This window comes from Aspergillus nidulans, chromosome V, assembly GCF_000011425.1.
Source record: "Aspergillus nidulans FGSC A4 chromosome V".
In the NCBI taxonomy this organism is placed as follows: Eukaryota; Fungi; Ascomycota; class Eurotiomycetes; order Eurotiales; family Aspergillaceae; genus Aspergillus; species Aspergillus nidulans.
Genome location: NC_066261.1, coordinates 169,530 through 182,237, shown reverse-complemented (window position 1 = coordinate 182,237; position 12,708 = coordinate 169,530). Strand labels below are relative to the sequence as shown.

Below are 12,708 nucleotides of genomic sequence, written 5' to 3'. Positions count from 1 at the left end.
ATTACGGATCGCGCCGCCCGCGGGCTCCGTCTGACCTGGGCAACATCTCAATACGTGTCAATAGTCTTCGGGCTCCAAATTTGGGTGTTTGAGATGTCGGGCCATTCGTCAACAACTCTCCGAGCTCTGGGCGGAGCTCGTATAAAATTCTGAGCCCCTTCCCTTGTCCCCATGCTGCAAATCAGGCTCCTGCCAAACCGTCCATGGATCCCATAACAGACAGTCGGCCGAAAGCCGTCGACAGGGACAGCACAGCTACCAGCTGCAACTCGACCCTGGATGAAAATCAGATCGAAAACGACCGCGAGGTGACCAACTTGGCGCGGGTACTGAGTGAGCGGTCGAAGCATTCGCATCATCAGCTCCCGTTCAACTTTGGAAAAGACCCGTCCCTCGACCCCCAGAATGCCCAGTTCAATGCGAGAGCCTGGGCCAAGGCCTTCTACAATGTCCGGTACAGTTCGACAGACGCGCCTCCACCACGAGTTGCTGGTGTCGCGTTCAAGAATCTCAATGTTGCTGGCTACGGAAGTCCAGTCGATTACCAGATGAGTGTAGGGAATGCGCTTCTCAAGTTGCCGACGCTTGCCTGGCAATGGCTAGGGGGCAAAAAGCAACGGACTGAGATCCTCCAGGACGTGGACGGGCTGCTGCTTCCCGGCGAACAACTCTGCGTGCTTGGCCCTCCGGGGTCAGGCTGTTCGACTCTGTTGAAGACCATCGCACAGGAAACTCACGGCTTTGAAGTGGATCCCTCTTCGTACGTCAATTACCAGGGCATTACTCCGAAACAGATGTCCAAAAAGTTCCGTGGCGAAGCGATTTATACCGCCGAGGTGGACGCACATTTTCCTCAGCTTGTTGTCGGGGACACCCTATACTTTGCAGCGCTCGCTCGGACGCCTCGCCACGTCCCTGGAGGCATGAGCCGAGAGGAGTACGCCGTTCACTTACGCGATGTCATCATGTCGACCTTTGGCATCAGCCACACGATCAACACCAAGGTTGGTAACGACTTCGTTCGGGGGGTTAGCGGAGGGGAGAGGAAGCGAGTTACTATTGCAGAGGCGGCATTGAGCTACGCTCCTCTGCAGTGTTGGGACAATAGCACTCGGGGGTTGGATAGTGCCAATGCTGTCGAGTTTTGCAAGACCCTACGGACACAAGGAGACGTTTTCGGGATCACCTCCTGTGTTGCAATCTATCAGGCTCCTCAAGCCGCCTATGAGGTATGTTGGAAGTCTTTTTCTTGCCAACTGTACTGACCCTTTCCTAGCTCTTCGACAAGGTCACCGTTCTCTACGAGGGAAGGCAGATTTACTTCGGTCCTGCAAAGGAAGCTAAAGACTACTTCATCCGTCTCGGCTTCGTTTGCCCTGAAGCTCAAACTACGCCTGACTTTTTGACCTCCATGTCGAGCCCAGTCGAGCGCGTCATCCGGCCTGGATTCGAGAACTTAGTGCCCAGGACAGCCGATGACTTTGCGCAGAGGTGGAAAGAGAGTCCTGAACGCCAGGCACTTCTACGTGACATTGACCGGTATAACACCGAGCACCCCTTTAACGCCACAGACCTTGATCTCTTTTCGTCTTCGCGGGATGCAGAGAAGTCCAAGAACCAGCGACCGAAATCTCCATATACCTTGTCATACTGGGGCCAGATTCGAATCTGCTTGTGGAGGGATTTCCAACGGCTGAAAAACGACCCCAGTGTGACACTGGCCATGCTGATTCTAAACTTCTTCGAGGCCTTGATCATTTCCAGTGTGTTTTACAATCTTCCTGGAAATACCTCCTCCTTCTTCTCCCGTGGCGCATTGCTGTTCATGATGGTCCTCTTGAGTGCCTTTTCCAGCGTTCTCGAAATCATCACGTTGTACGAGAAACGAACAATTGTCGAGAAACACAGCAGATACGCCCTTTACCACCCTAGCGCTGAGGCTATTTCTTCGATGATTATGGATATGCCATACAAGATTGTCAACTCCCTGCTCAACAGCCTTGTCCTGTACTTCATGGGAAACCTCCGACGTGAAGCGGGAGCGTTCTTTTTCCTCTACCTGATCTCCTTCGCCATGATGATGGGCATGTCTATGTTCTTCCGTTTTTTCGCCTCTCTGACGAAATCGATTGAACAAGCCCTCGCCCCCTCTTCAATCATCTTGCTTGCTCTGGTTCTATACACAGGCTTTGCCATCCCGGTTAGCTATATGCGAGGTTGGGCTTCCTGGATCCGGTGGCTCAACCCAGTTTCGTATGGCTTTGAAGCCGTCATGGTTAACGAGTTTAACGGGCGAGAGTTCCCTTGCGTATCTTTTGTCCCTTCGGGGCCTGGTTATGAGAATGTCTCGCCACAGGAAAGGGTCTGCTCGACAGTTGGGGCGGTGCCTGGGTCGGATGTTGTTCAGGGTGCTGATTTTGTTCGATCATCATATGGCTACGAATATAGCCATCGTTGGCGCAACTTCGGGATCATTGTTGCTCTCACCGTTTTCTTGACGATGTGCCATTTGGTCACATCCGAGCTGGTCTCTTCTCAGCGCTCCAAGGGAGAGGTGCTCGTTTTCCGTAGAGGCAAGGCGCAAAAGATGCGGGAAAAGCGACACCACACCGATGAGGAGCAGATAGCAGCACCCGCAGCGCAGAACGAAAAGGTTATCCAAGAGGAGCCTGGCCTGGTTTCAGGTGTGGAGCAGCAGTCTTCAATTTTTCACTGGGAAGATGTGACCTATGACATCAAGATCAAGGGCGAGACAAGGCGGATCCTCGATCGTGTAGACGGCTGGATTCGGCCGGGGACTTTGACAGCGCTGATGGTAAGCAGCCTTGCTCTTCACAAGGATTGAGACTGATCTTCATAGGGCGTTTCCGGTGCTGGCAAGACGACTCTTCTGGATGTATTGGCGAGTCGCACCACGATCGGCGTTGTTGGAGGGAATATGCTGGTTGACGGCCGATCTCGAGATGAATCCTTCCAACGTAAAACCGGCTATGTTCAGCAGCAAGACCTGCATTTGCATACGTCGACCGTACGAGAAGCATTGAAGTTCAGTGCTCTTCTCCGGCAGCCGCCTCAGTACAGCAGGGCTGAGAGGTTAGCCTATGTTGAGACCGTCATTGATCTGCTCAACATGAGAGAGTACGCTGACGCAATTGTCGGAGTTCCGGGTGAGGGCCTGAATGTCGAGCAACGAAAACGCCTCACAATTGGTGTCGAGCTGGCTGCCCGTCCGAAGTTGCTACTCTTCTTGGATGAACCTACCTCTGGGCTGGATAGTCAAACCTCATGGTCGATCTGCAACCTCATGGAGACCTTGACAAAGAATGGCCAGGCAATTCTGTGTACTATCCATCAACCTTCGGCAATGTTATTTCAGAGGTTTGACCGACTCCTACTGCTAGCGAAAGGGGGCAAGACTGTGTATTTTGGCGAAGTTGGCCAAGGAGCAAGAACCCTTATGGACTACTTTGTCCGCAATGGTGGTTCGGCTTGTCCTCCAGGGGCCAATCCAGCTGAGCATATGCTTGAGGTGATTGGGGCTGCGCCAGGGGCACAGACAGATATCGACTGGCCTGAAGTGTGGAGGAGCAGTCCTGAGTACCAGCAAGTACGAAGTGAACTTGCAAGACTAAGAGAGTTGGCCAATCGTCCATCGCCAGTCTCAGACCCGAATGACAAGTCTAGCTATGCTGAGTTTGCAGCACCGTTCTCTGAGCAGCTCCTTCAAGTCGGCCGCCGAGTGTTTCAGCAGTACTGGCGCAGCCCGTCCTACATTTATTCGAAAGCTTTGTTGACTGTTGGCTGTGTAAGTCGTCTCCCAGTCTCTAGAGCTTGCTTTTCCCTAACTAGATCAGTCCCTCTTTATTGGATTCTCGTTCTTCAAAGCGGACAACACCAGACAAGGCCTTCAGAATCAGATGTTCGGTGTCTTTGTATTTCTTTTTGTAGTCGTTCAGCTCGTCATGCAAGTCATCCCCTCCTTCGTCACACAGCGAACTCTCTATGAGTCGCGGGAACGACAGTCGAAAACTTATGCATGGCAAGCATTTGTTCTTTCCAACATCATCGTCGAGTTTGTGTGGAATACAGTACGCTCCTCACTTCGTCTTTTATGACTTCCACCTTCTATGGCTCCCACTAACGTCATGCCTAGATCATGGCCATCTTCTGCTACCTCGTCTGGTTCTATCCTGTCGGCTTGTACCAGAACGCGCGATATACGGACACCATTCACTCCCGAAGCACTCTCACATTGCTTATCATCTGGGCGGTCTTCCTTTTCGCCAGTTCATTCGCGCACATGCTGATTGCCGGCGTGGATAGTGCGGAGATGGCATCCGCCCTCTCCAATATCTTCTTCATCATGATGTACGCATTCTGCGGTATTCTTGCCGGTCCAAATGCGCTTCCCGGCTTCTGGATTTTCATGTACCGTGTCAATCCGCTTACATACCTCGTGTCCTCCTTGCTATCAGCCACTCTTGGAGATGCACCCATGCACTGCGCCAATAATGAGGTCTTGACATTCTTCGCGCCACCGGGGCTAACCTGTCGCGAGTATATGGAAGATTACCGGTCTGTCAATGGGGGTTACTTGCTCAACCCGGATGCGCAAGGCAGTGATCAATGTCAGTTCTGCAGCTTGGAGTACACCAACCAGTACCTGAGCAGTCTTAGTATTGACTTCAATAACCGGTGGCGGGATTTCGGCCTCCTCTGGGTCTACGTTATTGTCAACACCGTCGGAGCAATCGTCTTCTACAAGCTGTTCCGGGTGCCTAGGGCAAAAAAGGATTAAATGGTTCTGGATTTGTATAAATTTCTTTTTGTACCATAGGATTTCTGCTTATCTTTTTGTACATTCGGTCTTCGACACGATGATTTTTGCACATATGGACGTTCTTACATAGCCTCTTATCCTCGTCTGAATAGCTTAAATATCTAAATTAATTCATGAACTGATTATTGTCTACTCTGGGTAAAGGCTGGTGTGAATATTGGAGCAATAACCGCACAAAAATACCATCGTAGGCCGGACATAAAACGAGTTTTGCATATATTAATCATCTATGCGTTGCACAATTCTGGCCACGTTACATGCCCAACTAGCTCCACGCTTCTCCACGCCTCCGCAACAGACATCACTACAAACACCGCAGCAAGTCAGGCATCAACCAAATCCGCCCCAATCCCCAATATGCGCGTCCCAATTATTACCACTCTCCTCACTCTCGCCCTCACCGGCCTCTCGCAAGCCGCCTCTCTCGGCGTCGAAACCACCCACGGTGTCGAGTGCAACCGCAAGACAACAAAGGGCGACACAGTTAAGATGCATTACCGTGGCACCCTCGCTGAAGACGGATCTCAGTTCGATGCGAGCTATGATCGGGGCACACCATTCAAATTCAAGCTAGGGGCTGGACGTGTCATTAAGGGGTGAGTTTGCACACTGGACTTCAAGGAAGGCTGGCGTTGGTGCTGATGGTGATGGTAGATGGGACGAAGGACTGCTCGATATGTGCGTTGGCGAGAAGAGAACCCTGACGATTCCGCCGGAGTATGGGTACGGCGATCGCGGCATTGGACCCATTCCTGGTGGTGCGACGTTGATCTTCCAAACGGAACTGCTGGAGATTGAGGGCGTGCCCAAGGATGAGCTTTGAGCCACTGCGATTGCGCCATACATAGGATTCTGAAGGAGGAATGATTATACTCAGTGATATACGCTCAGTCAAGGCGGAGCTATCTTGGACACGATCAAGGTCATTATCGCCCGCCAACTACAATGGAAAACACAAAAGGGTGTTTTACCCAAGACGGTGTTAAATGTATCTACTTAAAACCACGACATTCAATCTATTCTACCGCATCACCAACGATGCAGCACTCAAACGCCTTGCGCTTCCTTTGCTTTCCAACCCTGATGCATGAAATAATTTTGCAGGTTCAATACAAGCGCCAACACCCACGATGCCGCAGCCAAGGCACAAATGGCGGTCAGGCCATGGAGGTAGAGTGGCTTGTCCTCTGTGCGAAAGATTTGTGAGCCAGATATACCAGCGCAGTTGGCGGCCATGACGACCAGCCTATGAAAAGTTCATGTTAGTTTTACTCGCTTAGGAAACTTCCAAGAGTTGGTGAAACGTACGCCAATGCCACACTACGCTCCTGCGGCGATCTGCAATACACTGACAACCAGCCGATGTTTAAGACGTGCATGCTGGCATACGAAACGTTGGCGACCGCAATGACTCCATACCGATGCCACCGGCCAGAAGTAGCTGGGGTGACGCGCAAGCAAGAGTACGAAATAACGTTCCAAGTGATGGAAATAAGGACAAAGGGACCGCGGTGCCCGAATTTGTCACTGTTCCCTGCATTAGCTCAATCCCTGCTTAGCAACACTGATGTCGACATACCTAAGATACGAAAGAACTAATACCCAGAGCATTCCACAGTATACCGGCACAGAAGCCAACGCATTGGCGCGCACAGCGCTGAACCCAAACGACTTGATCATGCTGGGTGTGTACTGCGTCAGTCCTTGGAATCCGGACATGGCAACGAGCGTGATGAAGAAGTGCTGAATGATGCGTGGCCGGCTGATTGTATTCCAGATGTCGCGTCCGGTGATCTTAAGATGCCCAGCACTTTTTTGTGGGTCGTCGATGAGAACGCGCGAAGTCGCAATGTGCGATTCCCGGGGCGTCAGATAGCTCCAGCGGCCGGTGAAGGAGCTGAGTAGGGGTCGGCCATCGCCGGCTCTGGGAGGAACAAGGAGGACGAAGAGGATTCCAATGAAAAGTGTCATAGCGCCTTCGACTGATGCAAGTTAGGACAAACGGAAAATGCGCTAAGCAACCACATACCCAAGAAAATCCACCGCCATCCAGCAAGCCCCCGTTTACCAGACAGCGTCAGAAGCCCGGCAGAAATTAGGCTGGAAGTTGCGCCTGAGAACATCTGCCCGAAGAAGAACAGAGTCACCCGGAGACTGGTCTCTTCCCGTTTATACCATGTCGAAAGGTAGTAGAGTGCTCCGGGGATGAAACCGCCTTCCAGCAAGCCAAGCAACAGTCTCGTTACCAGATACGCCGGGTACGACTTGATGAAGGCTTGGAAAGTTGCTACAAGGCCCCAAGCAAAGAGTTGGGCCGACAGCCATCTTTGTGGTCCGACTCGCTGCAGGATGACATTCGACGGAATCTCGCTGATCACAATGCCGGCGGACAACAGCTGCGTTCCTATATTGATCTGGTTTGTAGTGATATTCAGGTCTTCGGTTATGGACGATGTAAGCGCGGCACTGATGTTCCCGCGGTCGATTTGGAGGGCGAAAAAGGCGAGGCCGAGAATGGGAATGAGGATTGTGTCGAGTCTGCTCGGGTCAGTACGCACAAGACATTCGAAAAGGCGCATCTCACTTGAACTTAAGCTTTTTCTCCTCCTGATCGTCCCAATCTTTTACCATGCGCGAGACATCTGAGTCAGAAACAGCAAGGCCGTTCTTCTCAGTGTCAACAACGTCCTCATCAAACGGTTCTTTGAGTGCGGCCATTGTAGGGTATAGAAAAATCAAAGCTCAAATCTGACACGATACTTAGATTATCCCGGCTGTCCGCTGGGTCTTATATATTCCAAAATATTTCATATTTTCTTTTGAGGAGTTTACGTCGGCTATCAGCATTTCGTTGCGAGCGGGTATACCATATGTTTTGGCGTTGTCGACAGCAGATGGCGCTATGGCGCAATCATAATTCTCCATCGGCCACTCGCTGAATTCCAACTTCCAAGCAATTCTGGGCCAGACCTTGACTCGTGAAGCGCCTTATCAATCTGGACTAGCTGTGGGGATTGTTTACAATCGGCAGTTTTCACATTTTCCTGGCAGGGGATCCCACATGTTCTTGATTCAGCGGTAACGAGATTTCTATGAGAATGGATCATGAAATGTACTACAGAAAACACAATGAGATCTTTCATTCTTTCACTCGGTTATCCTTTATCGTAGGATTAATATACTAGTCAATCACGTCCAGATATCCCAATTCAACCCATATCTCGTGAACGGGAGCGCGTCCTGTGGCCCCTCTACTTCAGGGATATACCCATGCTCACAGTGATCAAAGGAAACCCTGGCCTGGTCTGCGTAGAATGCATTGTATAACGGATTCAATGCGTCCTTTAGGTTCTTCACATGGCCGCGCGGGTGGAGGACTTCCCACGGCTTGGTACAAGTAGCGCCTTTGCAGGATTTGAGCACGAGCAGAATTGAGTCTAGCCTGCTGATTACCTGCGAGAGGCTGTGGCCGAAGACCATGACTGACTTGTCGTTGGAGTTGTAGAGGTTGTTCAGCTGGTAAGGATCGGCCTGGAATGGCAGGTTAGTGTCGTATTAGACTGGGCCATACCGTGGGTTAGTACTTACAGTTAAGTCGTACAGCTCGTGTTCGTTATTACACCATACGGAATAGTAGAGGTTATAGCCCTCCCCAATAATTCGTACTGACTTGTAAGTGTTGTTGGTGAAGAATGGGAGGTTCTCTGGGTTGCCTACGACAGCGAGTCAGCTCTACAACAGGAACCGAAACTGGTACACTTACTCAGAGGGCCCTTCTCCCCCTCAAGGTACGACTTTCCCCAATACTCGACAGTGACGTGCTCATGGCGTATAGAGGCATTATCTTCCGCGCTTGGAAGAGGGATTGGCGTGCCGTCAAAGTCTTCGCGCAGTGGTATCTCCGCTAGGTCAAAGATCGTGGGCGCGAGGTCAATATGCGTGGTAACGGCTTCCTTCACTTTGTTCTCAGGCACACCAGGCCCACGGATGAACAAGGGCACGCGAATATCCTCCTCGAACCCGCATGCTTTACCGGGCGGCAGCCGGTGCTGTCCGATGTGGTACCCATTGTCGGAAGTATAGATGATGTACGTGTTATCGAGCTGGCCGCTGGCCTCGAGTCTAGTGACAATCAAGTCGACAAGCTCATCGACACCCTGCAGAGCGCGCAGCCGTTGCCGGTAAAAGTGGTCGTTGTATTCGATGGTCGATTCATCCTGCTGAGGCAGGTCTCTGATCCAGCTGACGCCGCTCGGTTCGTCTGGATTAAAATGCTTGGTACGAGGAACCTTCACGTCTTGGAACAGAGACTTGTGTCTATCGAGCGGGATAGGCTCTGTCATAATCGTAGGCGCTCTGCGATCTGCCCCAAGAGCGCTGACATCCACGTTCGAATGAGGAGCAACCGGAGCAACGGTCAGAAAGAACGGACGGTCGCCATTTAGGCCGTCGTCCAAAAACCCCAGAGCCTTCTCAGTGATGACGTCGACGGTATGTCGCCCTTCATAGCTCACCGGCTCGTCGCCGTTTCGTTGGTACGTCGAATTTAGGTACGAATAGGTGAAAGGGTCCAAGAGGAAATCAGAGCCGGTGAACCCGTTGACGTAGGGGCTGTGGTAGTTATCGACGGTGTGGGCGTTGAACAATTTACCCGTATAGTAAGTGTCGTATCCGGCGCTTTGGAGCCAGACTGGCAGGAAGTTGTCATTGAAGCCGCGGTCAACGAACTTGGGGTACCCGCCTACAATGCTATTAGAACCCATTGCGCCTGACAAAATAGGGTTAGGGTTACCATATGGAGGAGTCACGTCAGTGACATTCGTGTTGTGAGCCTGACGCCCTGTCCACAGGCTCACGCGCGACGGGCAGCAGAGCGCCGTGGTGACAAAGTGGTTGCTGAAGAAGGTACCTTTCTGCTTGAGGTGCTTTGAGACCAGGGGCATAAAATCAATAGAGTCGAGCTGAAGGTCCTGATCATCAGTGATGATGAAGACGAAGTTCGGCTTATTCGGTAATGTTTGCGGTGTTGGACCGAGGATCTGCTGAAGAGGATCGAAAAGGGAAGGGAAGGCATTGACTGCCAGGGCCAACGTGAGCCATAATGTTGTCCTTGCAACCTTCATCGCGAACTGTTTGAGATGGTGATGATGATGTGCCTGCCAGTAGGAGAGATTCACAGTCTCAATATGAATGGTCTTAGCGCCGAATTGCCGACGTACGGCAGTGGAGAGAACCGGTGGCGCCCGCGCAGATGGCGCCATTTTAGGGCCAATGAGCTTCCTGTCAGAGCTGTAGAGTATACCCTCATTGTATCTGGAAATGGCGTGCTTAATCCTGCGGTTCCTGACTCATGCCTATTGCCGAATTCCGATTTTTATCTTATATTATTTTTTTTCTTGACGTCGGAGGGATGATTGTTTCCTCACCGCAATCATGGCTCGCGCTCAGCCAGACGAGACGACCCCGTTGAACGCTGAAAATCCCAAGTACCAGGCCGTTGATACTATCAGGACCCATGTCAGTGACGAGGAGAGCGATGCGGTCCCGGAGAGCCCGTCGAATCCGCCGGTTGAGGCGTTGACCAGCGTTGGGAGCATCATCGCCGTGCTTCTTCTTGGTAAGTCCTCTGGCGAGATAGAGAAGCAGAGACGAGGCTGACCCTGCAGGCGAGTGTATTTCAAATGCTGATAGCACGCTCGTCATGGCCGCGACTGCACACATCTCGTCTGAGTTCAACCGCCTACAAGGGGCTGCTTGGCTGTCGACTGGGTATACCCTTGGAGTATGCGCCGCGCAGCCGATGGTGAGTAGACTGACGGACAGGCGCGAGCTTCGCTGATGCGTACCTAGTACGGGAAACTAAGCGATATCTACGGCCGGAAACCGCTTTTGCTGTGGTCCTATTTCTTCCTTGCCCTGGGCTGCGTAGTTTGGTGATCATGACTGATGCAGATTTGGAGACGACGCTAACGGCTCTCCAGTGGACTCGCAACGGAAATGTGGATTGTCATCGTCGGCCGTGCCCTGAGCGGTATTGGCGGTGCTGGCGTCATGACCATGAGTGCGATCATTATCACCGGTGAGTGCGAGGCCAGGTGCCGGGAATACTACAGTCAGCTAACCGGGCAGACATTGTGGCCAAGCGAGAGATCGCAACATGGCGAGCTGTTGTCAACCTGTCCATGACGCTGGGTCGCAGTCTTGGAGGCCCAGTTGGCGGAGTGCTGACGGACACAATCGGATGGCGATGGTACGTCTATCGAATGCTCCTATTGTCTACATGCTGACCCTAGCAGGGCATTCCTTCTGCAAGCTCCATTACTGGGGATTGCCGCCCTTCTCGTCGCTATTCAACTCAAGCTGGTCCAGCGTAATGGCTTTGGTGCACAGCCTAATAAGTCCAAGTTCAGCCGTATCGACCTCCGCGGATCCATCCTGGTGGCCACGAGTATCGCGGCCATCATTCTTCTCCTTGACCAGGGCGGAAAGGCATTCCCCTGGGCATCCCTGCCCGCATTAGTCCTAGTCAGTTCGGGGGTCCTAACGCTTGCCCTGTTTGTTTACACTGAGCTCTACGTTGCACCGGAGCCGATCTTCAAACTCCAGATCCTTAAACGTCCCAACGTGGCTGCTAGCTACCTTGTCAGCTCCTTCCAGGTCGCCGCTCAGGTCGGCATGATGTTCACCGTGCCGCTTTACTTCCAGGTTTCTGATCGGGCGTCCAGTACCGTTGCTGGTGCTCATATGATTCCCGCAGTGGCTGGCAATGCCATCGGGGGCTTAACAGCAGGTTCTTACATTCGACGGACGGGGAACTACAAGCCAATTCTCGTAGCGGCGGGCCTCATCGCGTGCATCTCGTACTTGCTGCAGTTCTTATGCTGGAATGGAGAAACTGGGTTCTGGGAATCGCTGTATATCGTGTTCGGCGGCCTGGGCAGCGGGTCTGCATCAGCGGCGGCCTTTGTGAGCATGACGGCCTTCTTAGAACCAACCGAAATGGCTATGGCTACCGGGGGGTATTCACTGCTCCTGAACTTTGCCCTCACGGCAGGGATTACGTCCAACTATACGCTACTGTCATCGGAATTTCGAAGGCAGCTGCAAAGGAGGCTGCTTGGGGAGGGGGCCCATAAGGTATGACCTTATGTGTGTTTATAACGTCCAGGACAGCACTGACGAACAAAAGATCATTTGCCACGCCTTGTCAAGCATTGAGTATATTGCTGGTCTCACGGGCGCTCTTCGTGAGACGGTGGTTGGCAGCTATGTTGCTGGCCTGAAACACGCCTACAGTAAGTGAATGCTCGCAGGAACTTGGATAAGTCCTAACTTTCAACAGTGTTCTCGTTGATCTGCTCGCTACTGTCTTCAGTGACAGCTTTAACTGCTAGAAATCATCGTCTTTAGATCATAGAATGTGCTTTGCGAAATGCCAGCCTTTGTCTGCAGCCCTACTTTACGTAGCAGACTAGCCGTACACTACCCTCGCGTAATGAAGAGATATATATTATGAGGTGATTGGAATTCAGACTGCGAATTCACCCTCGTCGCTATCCTGTGTCCTCTCAATATCCTATCATAGGGATTCAACTACGACCAACTGGATCTTTATCACCAAAGCAGTCATCCAATTTCGTTGAGTGAGATCTCAGTTGTTTTCCCTCTAGACGACGAGGTGTGGCTGGGCCATGGCTGTGGCCGTGCCGATATGAGGTGGCGGTGCATCTTTTGTTCACTGCTTGTGTTGTACTCTGTTGTCCACAGCAGAAACATGTCGAGCCTCTCTCAGTCTCGCTGGGCCCCGGCTTCTGCCGCAAATTCCAAGCCCTTTAGCACACTGGCGGCCGTTACTATCGATCCCACGG

At 52.0% G+C, this 12,708-nt stretch overlaps 5 protein-coding genes across 5 annotated transcripts, besides 1 other annotated feature; 3 read left to right on the top strand and 2 right to left on the bottom strand.

The window, feature by feature from the left end:
- Positions 1-12,708: part of a sequence feature (contig 1.151 1..72894(1)) that runs on past the window's edge.
- On the top strand, positions 204-4,798 carry ANIA_08344 (putative ABC multidrug transporter; the record flags this gene model as incomplete). Its single annotated transcript, XM_676521.1, has 5 exons — positions 204-1,229; positions 1,277-2,815; positions 2,861-3,805; positions 3,855-4,088; positions 4,154-4,798. 5 exons carry the CDS (start codon positions 204-206, stop codon positions 4,796-4,798), a joined length of 4,389 nt encoding a protein of 1,462 aa, XP_681613.1.
- Positions 5,163-5,684, top strand: fkbp3 (peptidylprolyl isomerase family protein FKBP4). The gene is made up of 2 exons (XM_676520.2): positions 5,163-5,436; positions 5,495-5,684. Exons 1-2 carry the CDS (start codon positions 5,198-5,200, stop codon positions 5,661-5,663), a joined length of 408 nt encoding a protein of 135 aa, XP_681612.1. The 5' UTR covers positions 5,163-5,197; the 3' UTR covers positions 5,664-5,684.
- Positions 5,888-7,482, bottom strand: ANIA_08342 (uncharacterized protein; the record flags this gene model as incomplete). Its single annotated transcript, XM_050612116.1, has 4 exons — positions 6,870-7,482; positions 6,420-6,822; positions 6,149-6,367; positions 5,888-6,086 (listed from the first exon to the last, which is right to left on the bottom strand). The coding sequence occupies exons 1-4, from the start codon at positions 7,417-7,419 to the stop codon at positions 5,888-5,890; spliced, it is 1,371 nt and encodes a 456-aa protein (XP_050468070.1). The 5' UTR covers positions 7,420-7,482.
- On the bottom strand, positions 8,030-9,963 carry ANIA_08341 (sulfatase family protein; the record flags this gene model as incomplete). The annotated part of the gene is made up of 3 exons (XM_676518.1): positions 8,030-8,371; positions 8,429-8,553; positions 8,604-9,963. The coding sequence occupies 3 exons, from the start codon at positions 9,961-9,963 to the stop codon at positions 8,030-8,032; spliced, it is 1,827 nt and encodes a 608-aa protein (XP_681610.1).
- Positions 10,274-12,250, top strand: ANIA_08340 (uncharacterized protein; the record flags this gene model as incomplete). The annotated part of the gene is made up of 7 exons (XM_676517.1): positions 10,274-10,457; positions 10,532-10,643; positions 10,822-10,919; positions 10,970-11,090; positions 11,137-11,977; positions 12,009-12,135; positions 12,222-12,250. The coding sequence occupies 7 exons, from the start codon at positions 10,274-10,276 to the stop codon at positions 12,248-12,250; spliced, it is 1,512 nt and encodes a 503-aa protein (XP_681609.1).

Coding starts and splice junctions, on each gene's coding strand:
- fkbp3 (XM_676520.2), top strand. CDS start 5,198: ATGCGCGTCCCAATTATTACCACTCTCCTCACTCTCGCCCTCACCGGC. Junction 5,437..5,494: donor GCTGGACGTGTCATTAAGGG/GTGAGTTTGCAC, acceptor TGGTGATGGTAG/ATGGGACGAAGGACTGCTCG.